The sequence below is a fragment of the Hylobates moloch genome, unplaced genomic scaffold (assembly GCF_009828535.3).
Source record: "Hylobates moloch isolate HMO894 unplaced genomic scaffold, HMol_V3 SCAFFOLD_18, whole genome shotgun sequence".
Classification (NCBI taxonomy): Eukaryota; Metazoa; Chordata; class Mammalia; order Primates; family Hylobatidae; genus Hylobates; species Hylobates moloch.
In genome coordinates, this window is record NW_026652293.1 from 32676203 (window position 1) to 32697334 (window position 21132).

A 21132-nucleotide genomic window follows, 5' to 3' on the forward strand; every position below is an offset into this window, starting at 1 on the left:
AAAAAACGAAATACATAGGTATAAGTCTAACAAAATATGTGCAAGGTCTCCATGAGGAAAACTATAAAACTCTGATGAGCAAAATCAAAGAACTAAATAAATGGAGAGATATTCCATTATAATTGACAGGAAGACTCAAAATTGTCAAGATGTCAGTTCTTCCCTACTTGGTCTCCAGATTCAATTCAATCCCAATCAAAATTCTAGCAAGTCATTTTGTGGATATTGACCAACTGATTCTAAAGTTTACATAGAGAGGCAAAAGACTCAGAATAGCTAACACAATATTGAAGGAGAAGAACAAAGCTGGAAGACTGGTGCAACCCAACCTCAAGACTTATTATAACGCCACTACAAATAAGAGAGTATGGCATTGGTGAAATTATAAATAAATCAATGCGACAGTGGAGGGCCCAAAAGTATATAAATATAGTACATAAATATAGTCAACTGATCCTTGACAAAGGAGCAAAGACAATACAGTGGAGAAATAATATTCTTTTCAACAAATGGTATTGAAACAAATGAACATCCACATGCAAAACAATGAATCTAGGCATAGACCTTATACCCTTCACAAAAAATTAACTCTAAATGGCTCACAGGCCTAAATGTAAAATAAAACTCCTGGAAGAATACACAAGAGAAAATCTACATGACCTTGAGTATAGTGATATCTTTTTAGACACAACATCAAAGGCAAGAGCTATGAAACAAATAATTGACAAGATGGACTTCACTAAAATTAAAATTTTCTGCTCTGCAAAAGGCAATGTCAAGGGAATGAAGAAAAAAGCCACAGACATTGAGAACATAGTTGCAAAACACACATCTGATAAAGGACTATTATTCAAAATACACAAAGAACTCCTTAAACTCAACAGTAAGAAAATAACCTGTTTAAAAAAATGGACCAAAGAACCTCACCAAAGAAGACATATGAATGGCAAAATAAGCATATGAAAAGATTTCCACATAATGTCATCAGGGACATGCAAATTAAAATACAACAATGGCCAGGTGAGGTGGCTCACACTTGTAATCCCAGCACTTTGGGAGGCCAAGGCAGGCAAATTACTTGAGCCCAGAGTTCGAGACCAACCTGGGCAACATGGGGAAACCCTCTCTCTATAAAACATACAAAAATTAGCCAGACATGGTGGCTCATGTCCGTAATCCCCGCTACTTGGGAGGCTTATGTAGGAGGATCACTTGAGCCCAGGAAGTGGAGGTTGCAGTGACTGGAGATTGTGCCACTGTAATCTAGCGTGGGCAACAGAGCAAGACCCTCTCTCAAAAATAAATAAATAGATAAATAAAACAAAATATTAGATTGATGCAAAAGTAATTGCGGTTTTGCCATTAAAAGTAATCTCAACACTTTGAAAGGCCGAGGTGGGCTTGAGCCCAGGAGTTCGAGACCAGCCTAATAAGCAACATGGCAAAATCCCATCTCTACTGAATATATAAAAAATTAGCTGGGCTTGGTGGTGTGCACCCGTAGTCCCAGCTATTCAGGAGGCTGAGGTGTGAGAATCACCTTAGCCTGGGAAGTTGAGGCTGCAGGGAGCCGTGACTACACCACTACAGTCCGGCCTGGGCAGCAACAAGAGAGACACTATCTTAAAAAAAAAAAAAAAAAAAAGGCCGGGCGCGGTGGCTCACGCTTGTAATCCCAGCACTTTGGGAGGTCGAGGAGGGCGGATCATGAGGTCAGGAGATCGAGACCACAGTGAAACCCCATCTCTACTAAAAATACAAAAAAATTAGCCAGGCGCGGTGGCAGGCACCTGTAGTCCCAGCTACTCGGAGAGGCTGAGGCAGGAGAATGGCGTGAACCCGGGAGGCAGAGCTTACAGTGAGCCAAGATTGTGCCACTGCACTCCAGCCTGGGCGACAGAGCAAGAGTCCGTCTCAAAAAAAAAAAAAAGAGGGAGGGGAGAGGAAGGGAGGGGAGGGCGGGGGGAGAGGAAGGGAGGGGAGGGCGGGGGGGAGGGAGGATGGACGGACGGACGGACAGACAATTATACACCTAAGAAAACAAAGAAAGACTACTACACACCAAAGAGAATGGCCAAAATTTGGAACATGGACAAGTACTCAAATGCTGGGTGGATGTGCAGCAACAGGAACTCTCACACATTGCTGGTAGAAATGCAAACTGGTACAGCCACTTTGGAAAACAGTTGGCCATTTCTTACAAAACTAAACATACTCGTACGTATGATTCAGCAATGTGACTCCTTCGTATTCACCCAAAAGACTTGAAAACTATGTCCATACAAAAACTTGCACACAGATGTCTGTAACAGCTTCATTCTTAATAGCCAACACTTGGAAGTAACACAGATGTTCTTCCATATGTGACTGAATAAACTGTGGTACATCCCAACAACGGAATATTACTGAGCACTAAAAAGAAATAATAGGCCAGGAATGGTGGCTCATGCCTGTAATCCCAGCACTTTGGGAGGCCGAGACGGGTGGATCACCTGAGGTCAGACATTAGAGACCAGCCTGGCCAACATAGTAAAACCCCACTCTACTAAAAATACAAAAATCAGTAGGGCATGGTGGTGCACGCCTGTAATCCCAGCTACTCAGGAGGCTTAGGCAAGAGAATCGCTTTAATCGCTTGAACCCTGGAGGTGGAGGTTGCAGTGAGCTGAGATCGTGCCACTGCACTCCAGCCTGGGCAACAGAGTGAGACTGTGTCTCAAAAAAAGAAAAAAAAAAAAGATAAAATAGATTTAGAGGTTCAACAAAAAAGTCTGAACATTTAAAAATTAAAAAAACAGAAAAAGAAATGAGCTATCAAGCCATGAAAAGACATGGAGGAAATTTAAACACATATCACTGAGTGATGGAAGTCAATCTGAAAAAGCTACATACTGTATGATTCCAACAATATGATATTCTGGAAAAGTCAGAACTATGAAGACAGCACAAAGATTAGTGGTTGCCAGGGGTTGAGGGGAGGATGACTAGGCAAAGTACAAAAATTCTTAAGGCACTGAAAATTGTATGATACTGTAATGGCATATATTGATGTATCATTGATTATGATAAAATGTGTACATCATTATATATTGTCCAAACCCTTAGAATATACAACATCAAGAATAAATGTTAATTGCAAACTATGGACTTGGGGTGATTATATGTCAATGTAGGTTCATCAGTTGTAAAAAATGTACCACTCTGGTGGGGTTAATAATGGGGGAGGCTATGCATGTGTGGGTACAGGAGGTATGTTGGAAACTCTTTACCGTCCTCTCAATTTTGCTGTGAACTTAAAAGTGCTCTGAAAAAATACTTTAAAAACACACCCAAACATACATCACCCAACACAGATTCAGCAACTTAAATCTTTGGCTAGGAAAGGATTCCCATTCGTTGTTTAAAACAGGGAAGGAAACGCTGGTAAAACCATATATATTCATTAGAACTTCTTAAAACTTAGTAAGGCTATCTGACATCTACTATATGGCTTATAATTTTGTGATTTTTCTTTTTTTTCCTTTTTTTTTTTTTTTTGAGACGGACTCTCCCTCTCTGTCACCAGGCGGGAGTGCAGTGGTGTGATCTCAGTTCACTGCAACCTCCGCCTCTCAGGTTCAAGCAATTCTCCTGCCTCAGCCTCCCGAGTAGTTGGGATTACAGGCACACACCACCACGCCCAGCTAATTTTTATATTTTTAGTAGAGAGGAGGTTTCACCATGTTGGCCAGGATGGTCTCGATCTCTTGACCTCGTGATCTGCCCGCCTCGGCCTCCCAAAGCGCTGGGATTACAGGCGTGAGCCACCGGGCCTGGCCTATTTTGTGATTTTCTTCTTTGCCATAACTATCAAAATTTACGTGAAACCAGAATATGTGACTTTTCCAACCAAGTCTGATGCTTGTCTCCTAACTAAAAATAGTCACCAGTCTAAAAAATTTGAATTGGATCCTCCCTAACGCCTACAAATCTACTTTGTGCCAAGAATCAGGAGGAACAGATGGATGATTAATATCTCCTTTGTACCAATTTCAGAGAGTATAAATTGACTACAAAAATCAACTTTATAAGTCACCAATTCTGAGTGAATAAGTATAATCTGTTTCTTTCAATGTACATTCTTATGTTTAATGTAATTAATATGACTTCAGAAGAGATAAGGAAGAGTTTCCCTGGGTTCATTCTAAACCAATTCACAAGGTTGACCAAAGTATACATAAGAATAAATCAATCTTCATTGCCAGGCAACAGGAGGGAAAATATTCTAGAAAGAAGAAACTTGTGTACTTGCATCTTGGAGACTATAAAATATATGAGTTCATGGCTGGCTACAAGAACTTCACAATCATCCACAGCACTCTAAGACTGTAAAATTTAAAAACATTACAAAAGATATTCAATGGTTCTGTTCATCTAATATTCTTTTGGTAGTCTATATTCTCCCATAATAAATTTTTCAAAAAGATTCATTGTTTAATTATAGCATTAATGGAAAGAGAAAACTTAGGACATCCATGATGGAAAAATCCTTCACGATGACATGAACCAAGCAAAATCTCCTGTGTTTAGATCTATTGCTTTCAAAAAAACTCCTTTATAGTTTTCTTAAACACCTACCTCTTGTAGAACTGGGATAACTGGTGGCTTTCTCTGCTGCAGAAAGTACAGCACCATAAGGATATATGCATATGAAGATAAACTTCCTCTGGAAGCATCCCCAATGTCACATCGCTAAAAAACAACATGATTGAAAACAAAACTTCAGAGTCTTACTCCATGCAGAAGTATATTAAACATTCTGCCACATCATTTTTTTTTAACCCATAGAACTGGGTTAAATTGGGTTAAAAACAAACTGCACCGTCTATAATCCCAACACTCTGGGAGGTTGAGGTGAAAGAAAAGCTTGAGCCCAGGAGGTCAAGACCAGCCTGGGTAATGCAGTGAGACCCCATCTTACAAACAAACAAACAAAAAACTACTATACATGATGTGGGGAAATAGGTACTCTCACACACTGCAGGTGAGAGTGTAAATTAATACAAACACTATGAAGAATATTTGACAATATCACAATTACAAAAGCACATTTTCTTTGAACCAGCAGTCCTATTCTAAGAATGTACCCTGCAAACATGCCAAAAAATACGTGAAATGACTAAGAAGGTTTTTTTAATTGCAGCACTATTATAATAGCAAAAAATCAGAAATAGTTTTAGGTTCATCAATAAAGCACAGGTTTAAAATAACTAAGCACTATTCACAAAATGGAATGGTATGCAGCCATTATAAAAGAACGAAGTCCCCTGATGGTCTCGTGGTTAGGAAAAACATCTTTTTTAATAAATAAAAAACAAATAAAAAAGAACAAGGGGCTAACATGATGAAACCCCGTCTCTACTAAAAATACAAAAAGTTAGCTGGGCGCAGTGGCGGGCGCCTGTAGTCCCAGCTACTCAGCACACTGAGGCAGGAGAATGGCATGAACCCAGGAGGCGGAGCGTGCAGCGAGCCGAGATAGCGCCACTGCACTCCAGCCTGGGCGACAGAGCGAGACTCTGTCTCAAAAAAAAAAAAGGAAGCCAGACATGGTGGCTCACGTCTGTCATATCAGCACTTCGAAAGGCCAAGGAGGGTGGATTGCTTGAGCCCAAGAGTTCAACAACAGTCTGGGCAACATGGCGAAACCCCATCTCTACAAGAAATACAAAAAATAGTTGGGCATGGTGGCACATGCCTGTAGTCCCAGCTACTCAAGAGGCTGAGGTGGGAGGATCAACTGAGCCCAGGAGGTCAAGGCTACAGTGAGCTATAATCACACCACTTTACTCCAGCCTGGGCAACAGAGTGGGATCCTGCCTCAAAAATAAAAATAAAGGCTGGGCGTGGTGGCTCACGCCTCTAATCACAGCACTTTGGGAGGCCGAGGCGGGCGGAGGAGGTCAAGAGTTCAAGACTAGCCTGGCCAACATGGCAAAACCCTGTCTCTGCTAAAAATACAAAAATTAGCCAGGCGTGGTAACAGGCACCTGTAATCCCAGCTACTCTGGAGGCTGAGGCAGGGAAAACTGCTTGAATCCAGGAGATGGAGGCTGCAGTGAGCCGAGACTGTGCCACTGCACTCCAGCCTGGGTGACAGAGCAAAATCCCATCTCAAAAAAACATAAAATTAAAATAAAAATAAAAAAAAGGGGAGGGGGGGAGGGGGGAGGGGGGGAATGCAACCTGAAAGAATCTTCAGAGACTTCTTCCCTTGAGCAAGGATTTAGCTTATATCTATATTTAAAGGGGAAAGGGGTGATTTCATTAACAGAATTCTATGTAGTTATAACAAAACTGTCATGTTAGAGTTACCTTGTTAGGTGAATCTAGAAAAGTAGGCATATCAAGTCTTATATGTAGTATGTGCCTGAATGCTTTTCTAAGATACACTCTTGTCTAGAAAGACATGTACAGGAATATCTTTAAAAATATGCTTTCCAGCCAGGCACAGTAATCCCAGCACTTCGGGAGGCCGATGCTGGAGGATCACTTGAGGTCAGGAGTTTGAGACCAGCCCGGCCAATACAATGAAACCCCGTCTCTACTAAAAATACAAAAATTAGCCAGGCATGGTGGTGAGTGCCTGTAATCCCAGGTACTTGGGAGGCTGAGGCAGGAGAATCGCTTAAACCCAGGAGGCGGAGGTTGCAGTGAGCTGAGATCCCACCACTGCACTCCAGCCTGGGTGACAGAGTGAGACTCCATCTCAACAACAGCAACAACAACAACAGCCTTCCTATTAGAAAGAGGAAGCTTTATGAAATGAAAACCTGACCAAGTTTCTCCCCTACTAAAACTCTTCCACTAACACATTCTAGTGAGCAGCTACCAGAAAGCAGGCACTACAATGAACTAGGGAAACAGGTCCCTGTTCTCATCTAGTTTACACATTTAGCAAAAGAATGAGAAAACTAAATTCAATGTCATAACAAGTGTTATAATAGGAGAAGCATAAGGTATTATTGGTATTGTTTTGTTTTCTGGGTCAGAAAAATTTATCACTCAACTCAAATATAAGATTTCTTAACCCAGAAATTCTTAACTAGGATGATATGCCAATTCCCATGCCTGGGGCTGAAAATCACTGCATTAAGAAATGTTACTGCTGAGAAACTGACTAGTCAGTTGCACATGGGAATAGAACACATACAGGAAAAAAAGACAGAGCCACCCTACTCTGATAGGTATCAATTCAACCTATGTAATACTGAAAGTTTCTTTTTTAAAAGCTCAGATAATCAAAACTGAGACAAAATTTTTCACAAATCTGACATTAGTTATGTTTCACTTTAATTATCATGAACAAAGCAGATCATTAATTTTTTCATAAATACCTTAGCAAACACTTTCATAGTATATCCCAAATATTGCACTCTAGGATCAATAGCTGCATAAGTAGCTAGCATTCTTGTGTTATGTTGAGCCTGAAAAATAATTACATATTTGAAAGGATTTCAAATTTCTTAAAATTAAACTACAAATCAGACTTAAAAATATAATACACTCCAAATACAAAATATATAAATGTAAAATGTAAAATACCTATTAATGAGTCAAACAAAAACTGACCTTCAATCTGAAGGAAATATCAAGATAACTAGTAAAATACTTTTTCCTTATACGGTTCACGTTTGAAAGTTTTAAACATAAAGGTAGAGTCAGTAATCTGTAAAGTTTTAAAATGAAAAGTATATACATGGCCCATAAAGATAAACTTACCAACGTATTATATAAACTGATATCGCCTTCTAACCCACTTCGTCTGTGTTCAAATTTTACTATAGGCACTTTGGCAGTAGTTATAGGCAAAATGTTTCTTAAACCTAATTAAAAAAAAAAAAGACTTCAGTAGGTTAAATAATTTTCATATATGCTAAAAAAACTTTTGTTTTAAAGATAAGATTTAAAATTCATACCTGGATGTCTCTTAAGAATTTTTGCCAAATTTTCAATTATTTCCTTACAATTTAATTTCTAAAAAAACAAATCAAATAAATAAAAGTTTGACTCAATTTCACCTTGTGCAAATTCTACTTTAATCTAGGCATTTAATAGTAGCATTTACAATTCCCAGCCATAAAGCTCTATAATAACCTTGCTACTCCAAGTAAGTGATTCATAGACCTACAGTATCAGCATAATCTGGAAACTTGATAGAAATGCAGAATCTGAGGACCCTCCCCAGTCTACTAAATCATAATCTGCATTTTAACAGGATCCCAGGGTAATTCACATGCAGATTAAAGTTTGAGAAGCACAAAGTCAGGAGAAGAATATGGTTTTCAATAAGTGAATAAACAAATAGAGGTGAGTTTGGTGAGGGTAAAACAATATACTGATTAAGTAAGTACATAGGCTCTGAATTGAGACAAACCTGGATTCAAATCTTTTTTTTTTTTTTTTTTTTTTTTTTTGAGACGGTGTCTCGCTCTTTCACCCAGGCCAGAGTGCAGTGGTGCTATCTTGGCTCACTGCAAGCTCTGCCTCCCGGGTTCATGCCATTCTCCTGTCTCAGCCTTCCGAGTAGCTGGGAATACAGGCACCCGCCACCGTGCCCAGCTAATTTTTTTGTATTTTTATTAGAGACGGGGTTTCACCGTGTTCACCAGGATGGTCTCCATCTCCCAACCTTGTGAGCCGCCCGCCTCGGCCTCCCAAAGTGCTGGGATTACAGGCGTGAGCCACAGCGCCCGGTCTCAAATCTTAAACTAAGTATTGATTAGCTGTGTGACTAACCAGATGTTTAACCTCTCTGAGCATTACATCACTATTCTATAAAATCAAGATAATCATAAACTCCTGTCCTGCAGAGCTGTTGGGAGGATTACATGAGACATGTATGTAAAGCACTCAGCAGAATGCCTGGCACAAAATAAGCCTTTAAATCTGTGAGTTATTTATTATAATTATGTTCATATGGAAAAGAAAGATACTCCTATTATCACCAGCACCTATTTCTCCAAGGAAATTCTTACCTCTGTAAATTTAAATGTGTTACTGTTGTAAAAACCAGAGACAGCAGAGTTGGTATGGTAATGATAATCATAATACATAATGATTATGGCATTAAAAATTAACTGGAAATAGCTGAAGGGTATAAACATCAATCCCAAGAGTAATAAAGTCACTTGCATTTTTCCAACATGTTCTTTTTAGCTACATGAGAGCAGGAGCCATTGCAGCTAAACCAAAGGATTTCAAAGAAACCATTAGTTACTAATTCACATACGATAAAATTAACAAAGAAGGTAATTTTTCTCTTTGTTATCCAAGGATACAATTATGCTAAATCTTAAAAGTTTCAATTATGGCTCATCTGAAAGAAAATGATTTATTATTTTCATTGTTTCAACTTCCCAGTAGGAATGGCACAGATTATATATAATATACAAACCCTTAGTGATTAGAAGTTTAATAAATTTTACATAGAAGATATCTAAAACTCTAACTTCTTTCCTGGGTATAAAAATCTTTTCCTATTCCCTCAATTCTTACTCTTCAGAATGGAGAAGGGCAGCCACTTTCCAAGTAGGTGGCTCTAAGCAGAATTTAAGTAAAGGAGAACAAATAAAATACTTGCAACTTTTCAGTTTCTTTATAAAACAAGATGTTAAGACACCAGAAGCAAATTCTTATGGCCAGAAATAAGTCATCACTGCCATCTTTACTCCGGGTCTAACAATTTCAAAACTACCATTCAAAAGAATGATTTTAGAAAAGCACACTATTCTGCTGAATTCTTTTATAACGTAACAGAGGCGATACTGACACCACTACAGATGCCAGAAGCTGGGCCTCACCCCAATCTTGCAAGCAGTCCCTCATTTTGAAACATAAATAACAATAGCTAGGCTGGTAAAGGACTAAACATCTACAAGGATACCCTCCTTTGCTAGTTGCTGTTGAGAAGGCCTGGGACACTTCTTCCCTGTCCAATCAGTCTTTTTCTTCCCTGGAGCTTGGACAATCTCCTTCCCACTATTAAGGCCTGGTATACAAAAAAGGAAAGCGTAAGTACCCACTCTTACTGCTGAAATTGCACTTGGGGAAGGTCTGCTCCTGGCATCTCACGGTGGAACTCAGAAAGCTATCAGTTTCTGAAAGCAGTGGTTAGGTTCTACAGTACTATTAGTACTATATTTCAGCTACATTATGGGTTAAAAAAATTACAGAGAGGCAGTGAGATACAATGGAAAGAGCATGAACTCTGGAGTCAGACAGACCTGGGTTACGAATCCCGGCTCCAACAATTACTAGCTGTGTGAACTTGGACAAGTCAGTTTATCTTTCAAAGCCTCAGTTTCCTCATCTGTAAAATGAGGGAAATAATACCTACCTCGAAGGTGGTTTTAAGAATGAAATGAGATAATGTATGTAAAAGTGTATACTGGGAACTTAATAAATATTAGTTCTCCTCCCCGCCCAAAATGAGTTTCTAAAAGCTATCTTAGCATTTTATTTATTTATTTATTTATTTATTTATTTATTTATTTATTTATTTATTATTTTGAGATGGAGTCTCACTCTATCGCCAGGCTGGAGTGCAGTGGTGCGACCTCGGCTCACTGCAGGCTCTGCCTCCCGGGTTCAAGCAATTCTCCTGCCTCAGCCTCCTGAGTAGCTGGGACTACAGGCGTGCCACCATGCCCAGCTAATTTTTTTATTTTTCGTAGAGACAGGGTTTCACCATGTTGGCCAGGAGTTTCTCGATCTCTTGACCTCATGATCTGCCCACCTTGGCCTCTCAAAGTGCTGGGATTACAGGCATGAGCTACCGCGCCCAGCCCTTAGCATATCATTTATAACATTGCTTCTATGGAAAAAATTTTATGTTAGTGGTCAAAAATTATAACTAACTTTTAAAACAAAACCAATTATAAATTAGATGACCACCTATATTTACTACCTATAGTAACGCAAAGACATCATCTAATGAAAGAGATATGAGAAGACAAAGTATGAAAGATCAATGTTCACTACAAAACTGACGCATCAGCTTCCCATTGGTTCTAGTGAAAAAATTCCAACTTCGTGGTATATTAACTTTTTCCCAAAATTCATTACAAATCACTTGTAACTCTCAGTGACATGGTTTTTGTATCATAAAATTACTGAAACAGTTTTACTTAAGAGTTCAATGTCTTCTAAACTGAAAATGCTACTGTTTTCATATTTCAAACACTTATTTTGCTAATATATTTATACAAAGAGTGATACCACATTTTTATCAATATCACATACAAAAATAAACATAGAATCGTCATTGGGAGAAAATAAACTTACATAACGCTTTCCAAACACTCTTACCTCTGCATTTTCATGGCCTTCCAGGGTCATACAAATATCCAGATCACTATCACGAAATCCAAATCCATTCTTAGAAGAGCCAAATAAGCACAACCTTGCCTTTTCTAAGCAAAGGAAAACAAAGTCCAAAGCCTTATTGTAAGCAGAGAGGAGGAGTCTTCTGTTATCTACTAATGACCTAATACAACATGCTCTTGTCCATTTCTATGATTTAAATTACCTACCACTGGAAGAAATACTGAGAAATTCCAAAACATCTTGAGCCCAAGCTTTTGCCCAAGTTCCCATACCGATGTACCCAACTGCTTTTTCCAATTTTCCACAGACATCATAAATTCAACATGTCTGAACTATCAACTTTACCCCAAGTCCATTATTATTTCTATTATCCCTCTTCTTAGCAAATAGTACCATCATGTACTCAGCTGCCCACATCAGAAATACAGGTGCAATCCTTAATATCTCTCTCTCAATGTCCACATCCAAACAATCATTGAGACTTTTAGCTTTTTCCGACTTACGTAATAAATCCATCTGCTTTTATACATTCTCAACATCACTACCAATAGTTAAGATCAATATTTGAGGACTGCCCTCTTAAAAATAAATTAGTTCTTTCAAAGCACAATTCATGTAGGTTTACAAATATCACCTTAGTATATGATTCTCTTCCAAAAATGAGTGATTATAGTCCACTTGATATAAATTATGACAGGGTTAACACTTCAGACTCAGTGTCATCCAATAACAGCTACCATTTCAAATAAGCTATGGTTTAACAGAATTGGATTTTTCTTCCTATTACTTTTTTTTTTTTAGAGACAGGGTCTTGCTATATTGCCCAGGCTAGAGTGCACTGGCTATTCACAGGCACAATCATTATACACTACAGTCTTGAACTCCTTGCCTCAAGCAAACTCCCACCTCAACCTCCCAAGTGGCTGGGATAACAGGTGTGTGCCACTGGGCCTGGCTCTTCCTATTAATTCTAAAGTAGACTACACATTTATAGGACACTTTGTACCTTCAAAACTTCATACCCCCATCCAGTTCTGATGCTCTATTTGAAATTTCAATGATAGCTGAGAGGCAAAAAAGAAGCTATACTCATCAGCAAATAAAACTGAGCATGAGTTTTATATAATAGAGACTTAGATTTGGTCAATACTTTATATACTCCTATAATCCCAGTGCTTCAGGAAGCCAAGGTGGGAGGATCGTTTGAGACCAGCCTGGGCAACATGGTGAGACTTTGTCTTTATAAAAATTTTTTAAAATAAAAAAGAAGGCGAGGTGCGGTGGCTCATGCCTGTAATCCTAGAATTCTGGGAAACTGAGGTAGGTGGATCACTTGAGTTCAGGAGTTTGAGACCTGCTTGGAAAACATGGTGAGACTCCATCTCTACAAAAAATAATGTGCTGGGTGTGGTGGCGCGCACCTGTGGTCCCAGCTACTCAGGAGACTAAGGTAGGAGGATCGCTTGAGCAGTTGAGCCTGTGTGACAGAGCAATATCCTATTTCAAAAAAAATAAAAATAAAAAAATATATATATACATATATTTCTTTTTCGAGACGGAGTTTCGCTCTTGTCACGCAGGCTGGAGTGCAAAGGCATGATCTTGGCTCACTGCAACCTCTGCCTCCCAGGTTCAAGTGATTCTCCTGCCACAGCCTGAGTAGCTGGGACTACAGGAGTGTGCCACCACGCCCAGTAAATTCTTGTACTTTTAGTAGAGATGGGTTTCACCATGTTCGCCAGGCTTGTCTCGAACTCCTGACCTCAGGTGATCCACCTGCCTCAGCCTCCCAAAGTGCTGGGATTATAGGTGTAAGCCACCGCACCCGGCCAAAAAAAAATTTTCTTAATAAAAAATACATTAGCCAAGCATGGTGGCACACACCTGTAGTCCTAACGACTTAGGAGGCTAAGGCAGGAGGACTGCTTGAGCCCGGAAGTTTGAGGCTGCAGTGAGCTATGATCATGCCACTGCACTCCAGTCTGGGCAACAGGGTGAGACCCTGTCTCTAAAAAACAATAATGATAATATAATTTTTTAATTAAAAAATACTGTTTTCAAATACTTTTAAATGTAATATATAGCACATAATGGGTCATCTTGTAAAAGTACAAATTCATTCTGATTAAAGTAAACTTTTATCCTTTTCTAAAATATTTAGTCACAAAAATCTTGATTCTTCATCCTCATGCCCAAAACTTACTCTTCCTGCTCTCTCTGCCATCTCAGTTATATATGACCACCCACTGTAACTGTTATAGCAAAAACCTTGAAACCATCCTTGATTTCTTTCTTTCTCTCACACCTCACATTTTCCATCAGCAAATCCTATTGGTTCTACCTTCAAAATATATCCCAAATCTGACCACTTCTCATCTACTCTGGACTCACACAGCAGCCTCCTAAATGTTCTGCTTGCTTCTAGTCTTATAGCTCAGCAACCCATTCTCTCAGATCATGTCATTTATTAACTAAAAATCCTCTAAAAGATTCTCATTAGGTACTCAAAATAAAATTCAAAGTCTTTCTACCAACATCCATAAGGCACTAATGACTCAATCCCTAGACCACCTCTCTGACCTCTTCTATACATTACAATCTACCTCTAATACTCCACTCCAGCCACACTGACTTCCTGGCTATTCCTCAAATATGCCAGACATAATCTAGTCTTGTTCCATCAACAATGTTTTCTCCTTGGATATTTATATAACTTGCTCCTTCATGTTCTTCAGGATTCTGCTCAAATGCTACCTTATGAGAGAGGCCTATCATAACACTCCATCACTTCAATTCTTTTATCTCCTACACGTTTAACAGCATGTATTATTTGCTGACATAATATTATATATTTATTAGTCAACTATTTGTCTCCCCGTTTGAAACATAAGCTTCATGAGAGGTTTCATCTCTTTTATTATCACTGTATTCCCAGCAACTAAAATAGCACTTAACACATAACATTCAATAAATATTTTTAAATAAATGAAACTCAAGACTACATGACTACAGCAAAAATGCAATAAAATTTTTAACCTATGACATACCATCATATTCTTTTTGAATAAACTTTTCCAAGCCAATTAAAATTTGCTCCCTGTTGTGTTGTTCAGAACAAGGTGGTGATAACTCATCTGGGTTTATAAAAAGAAGAAAAAAGGAAAAAGCAAAGTAAGGAAAACAGAATCTGAAAACATCTTCAAGTTTTTACCCTAAAAATTTTACTTACAGTTTGTTCATTATTTGTTGACTTCTCTGACTTTAAAACCATAAATGTTACTGGGGAAGGGTCTGGGAGACAGAAGGAAAAAAACCGTTTTTCTGTTTAGCAACCCAGGGGAAGAAACGAAAATAAATGAAACAGAAAAATAATTTTTAAGATATATGTACATTTTGCATGATCATTTTCCGTATAGCTACAAACCTATTTACTTCTTCACTCTCCCCCATATCCATGCTTATTTTCCCATCTGTTAAGATCTGTATTCATGTTGCTACACTAGGCATCTGGCCCACTCAAATTTAACAGTTCCCTCAAATGCCTGGTCAAAATTTCTATCTTCCCTATAAACTGTTTTGCCTAACCACAGCCTTCAATCATCTCTCCTTAGTTCCACACTTCTTTGGTTCTTCAAACTGTGTGCCACAGTCTAGTACCTAATTTATTTTGTCCTTTTGGTTTTCTAGTTATTTCATTTATATTCATCTTATTTTTCCAAATAAGTCCATAGATTTCTTAAGAACAAAGTCTTTTTTTCCTATCTCTTCCAGACTTATCCCCAAAAGTTAATACAGTAACAGAAACAAAGCAGTAATTTATTAATAATTTGTTATAATGAATTAAACTAATATTCAGCTTTTTAAAAACAAATGCAGTGGCCGGGAGCGGTGGCTCACGCTTGTAATCCCAGCACTTTGGGAGGCCGAGGCGGGTGGATCACGAGGTCAGGAGATCGAGACCACGGTGAAACCCCGTCTCTACTAAAAATACAAAAAATTAGCCGGGCGTGGTGGCGGGCGCCTGCAGTCCCAGCTACTCGGGAGGCTGAGGCAGGAGAATGGCATGAACCCAGGAGGCAGAGCTTGCAGTGAGCCGAGATTGCGCCACTGCACTCCAGCCTGGGCGACAGACAAATGCAGTTTATCAGAGCTTACAGAAGGGGAGTTAAATAAATGAAATTAATGTAATTTGTTAACTTGTTTTAGGGCAGTGAAACTATTCTGTATGACACTCTAATGGTGGATACATGACACAATGCACTTGTCAAAACCCACAGAACTTTGCAGCACAAAGAGTGAGCCTTAATGTATGCAATTTTAAAAAAATCATCTAGGAAGTCAGAGGATCTCAGGATGTAATGTAGACTGTAACAAAATAATCTAACTGTATTATAAATGTATGAAACAACTTCACATGAGGGAGTGGGGGGAAAGGTGCTGACCTAAGTAAATTTGAAAATGAGTGGAATTGATAAGACTAAGGGCAAAAGAAACCATACATAAGCACTGCACTCTAGTTAATAAAGTTGTTTCCCACAGGGGTATTGGTTAACAGTTCTGATACTGCTATACATATGTACTAAAATGGAACAATTTAAAAAATGAATAATAGATGGTGGGAACCAGGTTTCTCACTGTTGGAGTGGGGGTTTACATATATGCGTGGCTAAAACGAGCCATGTGGTAATGAGTTAGAGTTGGATATACCATTATGAAATCATGTTTGGTTTAATACAGATAAGATGGCTACATATAGGCTGTGCGCCGTGGCTCACGCCTGTAATCTCAGCACTTTGGGAGGCCGAGGAGGGCGGATCACAAGGTCAGGAGATCAAGACCATCCTGGCTAACACGGTGAAACCCTGTGTCTACTAAAAATACAAAAAATTAGCCGGGTGTGGTGGCACGAGCCTGTAGTCCCAGCTACTCGGGAGGCTGAGGCAGGAGAATTGGCAGGAACCCAGGAGGCGGAGCTTGCAGTGAGCTGAGATGGCGCCACTACACTCCAGCCTGGGCGACACAGCGAGGTTCAGTCTCCAGAAAAAAAAAGAAAAAAAAGACGGCTACATATAGAAATATTTATAGTAAGTTTATATACGTAGATTAGTATATACACACGTATTTTCTTGCTCTGAGATGGCCTCAAAGCAATGACAGCCCAGTAACAGCAAGCACATCTAGTGTTCAGGTCTTGGTTTCTAATCTCATTCTCCAATAGAAGGAATCACAGCTCCTTGGACAAATGTCCAATTCTAGGAGTAGGGCACAAAATATACATGCAGTGCCAGGAGCATCTTGTAGTGCCAGAAAGTATGGAAGTGTTAAAACCCAAACAAACAAAAAAACCACACACTGACGGATATATATAAAAGGGACTAGGCAGTCAAGTAAAACAGCTCCCAATGGCCAAAGCTAGAATAATCTGAACAAAAGAAAATTATATTCAATTATAACCCAAAGTATCAAATATCTATGAGCCCACATTGAGGTAAAGAAATGACTAAATAAGTAAAAGTAAATGTAAATTGTATCTTAATAAAGCTGCTAAAAAACATGTGCCATGACCCAGCCATTCTAAGTATTTAGCCAAGATAAATAAAAGCATATGTCCATACCCAGACCCACCCAGCCAAAATTTTGAAATGAGACAAATATTTATCAACAGGTGAATGGATAAACAAACCGTGGTATAACCATACGATGGAACACTACTCAGATACAAGAAGAAATTAACCACTGATACACAAATAAATCTCAAAGTAATTATACCGAGTGAAAAAAGCCAGACAAAAAAAGAATACATTCTGTATAATTCCACTTATACAGAACTCTAGAAAATGCAAACTATCTATAGTGACAAAAGCAGAAAAGTGGGAGGCAGAAATGGGGAAGAAGGGAGAGATTACAATGAAGCACTAAATGTTATGACCAGAAATTTTATCTTACCTGGACACTGCAAGTAATTCATAAATGTTTGCTGAGTAAAGGTGACTCCCAGGTACTCCATAAACGTTTGCTGAATAAAGGCATGCAGGGCTTTCCCCAAAATATCTTTATAGCCTTATCTCTCTCTATTGCCTTTCTTATACCCTACCAAATCAAAGGCAATTATTCCCCCAAACAAATTATGCACTCTATGCTTTTTTTTTTTTTTTTTTTTTTTTTTAGACGGAGTCTCACTCTGTTGCCCAGGCTGGAGTGCTGTGGCACAATCTTGGCTCACCACAACCTCCACCTCCCGGGTACAAGCGATTCTCCTGCCTCAGACTCGCGAGTTACTGGGACTACAGGCACCAGCCACCATGCCCAGCTAATTTCTGTATTTTAAGTAGAGACAGGGTTTCACCATGTTGGCCAGGCTGGTCTCGAACTCCTGACCTCATGATCCGCCCACCTTGGCCTCCCAAAATGCTGGGATTACAGGCATAATCTTTGACGTTTTATGCATAAATCTTTGACATTTAAAAATGCAGCTCAAGGTCCATCTCAAATATCACATCATTAATCCTGATTCCTCTAATCCACCCCAGATAAAACTGTGTTTACACTGCGTTTCATTTACCATTACTATAGCATGTAACACATTCTATTTCCAATTATGGCAATTTACATAAATGCCATATTAATCCATCTAGAGCAGTGTTATCCAAGAACGCTGCAATGATGAAAATGTTCTCTATCAATGCTGTCCAATGCAGCAGCCACTAGCCACATATAGCTACTGAGTACTTGAGATATGTCTAGTATAAAACTGAAGAACTTGGTTTTTAATTTAATTTTAATTGATTTAAATTTAAAAGCCACATAGGCTAGAAGCTACCATGTTAGAGAGCTCATATCCATATTTTAAGCTCCTTAAAAGCAATATATATGGACTCTCAATTCCCCTTGGCATTTACCATGATGCCTTGCACATAACAGTCATTTAGTAAATATCTGTGCTTGGGTATCTATTCAAAAACCTCTAGCAAAACAAAACGTAAACAAACTGTTTTTAAATCAGAAAATTAGTATTTAATATCTAAGAAGGAATCTAGTCCCAATACTTGTAGTAATGAAAGACTTACCAAAACATCTTTTACATACTAAATCAAGTATTTCCCGAAATCGGTTTGTCATTGGTGGTAGAGGTTTTAGATCAATTTTCCTAAAATCCTCTGGGCAATCATTCTTTGAATGGCCATCCTTTTTGCAGATGCTGCATACTATCGTTGGTGGCTACACAAAGATAAAAAGAAATCTAATCTAATAAACTTTTGAGGGACATCATCACTTACGAAGTGAATTCAAAACAAATCTTTTATGTAACTCAGTTTTGATAACCTGTGCTTTCAGGAGGTAATTAAAAAAAAAAACATGTTGTTAAAATGCAGTATTAGCTACAAAAAACTTTTTTGAGTCAACCACTTTTTCTTCCCCACTAAAATTATATCAAGGATTAAATTAACCTGAAAATGGAAGATACAGAAAATGCCAGGAGATGCAGAAAGTATGAGTTCATTTAAACAGCTCCCAAAGGAAAATATATGCATTATATTTTTAACTTACTGAGATCTAACAAAATAGGTTATAAAGAAATTTTAAGGTGCACCTTTCATTTCACTCCAAACATTTTCTATTTTCTGAATCAATCACAGAACCCTCACTTAGTTGGTTCAATTTATTAAATTAGTTGCTCAAGAGACCAAACTGCAGACTGAACACTAAAAATAAATTAGCTTCAAACGAACAGTGACTTATTCAATAGCCACAAAATGAACTCCAAACCCTATATAACCATTTTAAATGTATTTCAATGGACACCAAACAAGTGGTTAAAACACAAAAATTTATGCCAACTCAATGAAACAAACACATATGTTTAAAAAACACCAATACTCTTTTCTTTACTGTAATATGCCTACATCCTGTAAGTGTCTTTCTCCAATGTTAGCCTGGACATTTATATAGCCATAAATTCTGATACAAATTATATAAAGAAATCTCTCTTTGTAAGAATGATGCACTGTGGGCTAATTAACAGTACTATAAGAATCTCTATCACCTTTTCAAAGCTTTTTTTAAAAAATGACATATTTAGGCAGGAAACTCTTTAAATAGTAAAAATGAAAACTGGAGGAACAGTACTTACCCTAAGTTTCCAGGAAAAAAAGTATAAAGCATAAGACATGTAAACTGAAGTTATATAATTAAGTTTTCTAAAAACCTGCCATTTATTTGATGCTTTCAATAGTCCATGTGCCTTAAATACTGCAACCTAGATAAAATGCAACAGATGTATATTTATACAGAATGAAGAAATACTGCTTATTGGGAGGGGAAAACGGGGAGGTGTTGGTCAAAGGGTACAAAGTTTCATTTATGCAAAATAAATAAGTTCCAGAGATCTGTACAAAGTAGTTCTGGAAATCTGTACAGATTAACAATACTGTATTATATTCTTAAATTTGCTAATAAGGTACCTCTTAAGCTGTCTAACAACAAAAGGAAAAAAGTGGAGGGTACTTTTGGAGCTGATGGATGGATAGGTTTGTGGCATTGACAGTGATAATAATATATATACTTAAGTTCAAACACATCCTGTTGTAGACATTAAATATCTATAGCTTTTTAAATGCTAGCCATACTTTAATAAAGCAGATTTTTTAAAAACAGGCAATACTATTTAATAATTAGGTTAAACATCTTAAAGCTTGTCAATAATTACTAATAAAACAATAAGCCTGGATAAGGCTAGATGACTTCCCTTTTTTTTTTTTAATATTCTACTTGGCTTATGAATGATCTGTATAATCATTTTTTCACATGGATAATAATATTTCAATTATCTGGAATGCACTTGAAGTAATGTGATTCGGTTAAAACTTTGTTTTATTCACAAAGCAGTTATTGCTTACTTCCTGTTCAATGGGTTTTTTCCTATGATTTTAAATGATTTCCTTTATGACTTAAAGTTCAGACTATCTGGCCGGGTGCACTAGCTCACATCTATAATCCCAGCACTTTGGGAGGCCAAGGCAGGCAGATCACTTGAGCTCACGAGTTCGAGACCAGCCTGGGCAACATGGCGAAATCCCGTCTCTACAAAAAAAATACAAAAATTAGCCAGACATGGTGGTATGAGCCTATTGTCCCAGCTACTCAGGAGGCTGAGGTGGGAGAATGGCTTGAGCCTGGGAGGCGGAGGTTGCAGTGAGCTGAGATTGCACCACTGCACTTCAGTCTGGGCAACAGAGCCAGACCTTGTCTCAAAATAATAGTAATAATAAGTTCATGCTATCTTACTTGAAAAGAAAAAGTAGAAAAGTTTGGATTCCTGTAATTCATACAGCATAAGCCAAAATCCAGAGGCTCGGCAGCAGAAACAGAATCTGGATTCTTCATTTTTTTTACTACTAATCTTAGTTTCCCTCAACTACCTCTAGTATGCTTATATTCCCCCCTCTAAAAATATCTTTAAAGTAGAATACTATTAGAATTTACAAACCTTTTATTTTTGGGGGAAGAAAAATTTTATGTATAAAAATAAGCTTGAATGTGGCTTTTGTTGGGGGAAAAAAAAGAAACAAATACAAAATAAGCAATATTTAAAATGCAGGCTACCTTTGCTAAGATTTTCATGAAATATCAGATGAATCCTTTCATATATGAGAAAGTAAAGGAAACCAACTGGTAATAGAATGCTGAAATCTTTTGAGGCTTTATATACATTATTTAAAGGCAACTATATGAAAAACACAAAAGGTAAAATACATACCAAAATAT

General features: G+C 38.0%; 1 protein-coding gene across 12 annotated transcripts in view; it reads right to left on the bottom strand.

Moving 5' to 3' along the window:
* Window positions 1-21132, bottom strand: part of TUT4 (terminal uridylyl transferase 4) — a 132488-nt gene that overhangs the window by 30906 nt on the left and 80450 nt on the right. For all 12 annotated transcript variants that reach the window (XM_058430352.1, XM_058430346.1, XM_058430344.1 and 9 more), the window contains 7 exons: window positions 18435-18585; window positions 14415-14501; window positions 11350-11453; window positions 7959-8016; window positions 7762-7865; window positions 7377-7466; window positions 4618-4731 (listed from right to left, as the gene is read on the bottom strand). In XM_058430352.1, coding sequence (XP_058286335.1) covers window positions 4618-4731; window positions 7377-7466; window positions 7762-7865; window positions 7959-8016; window positions 11350-11453; window positions 14415-14501; window positions 18435-18585 — 708 coding nt within the window. The remainder of the gene's footprint in view (window positions 1-4617; window positions 4732-7376; window positions 7467-7761; window positions 7866-7958; window positions 8017-11349; window positions 11454-14414; window positions 14502-18434; window positions 18586-21132) is intronic.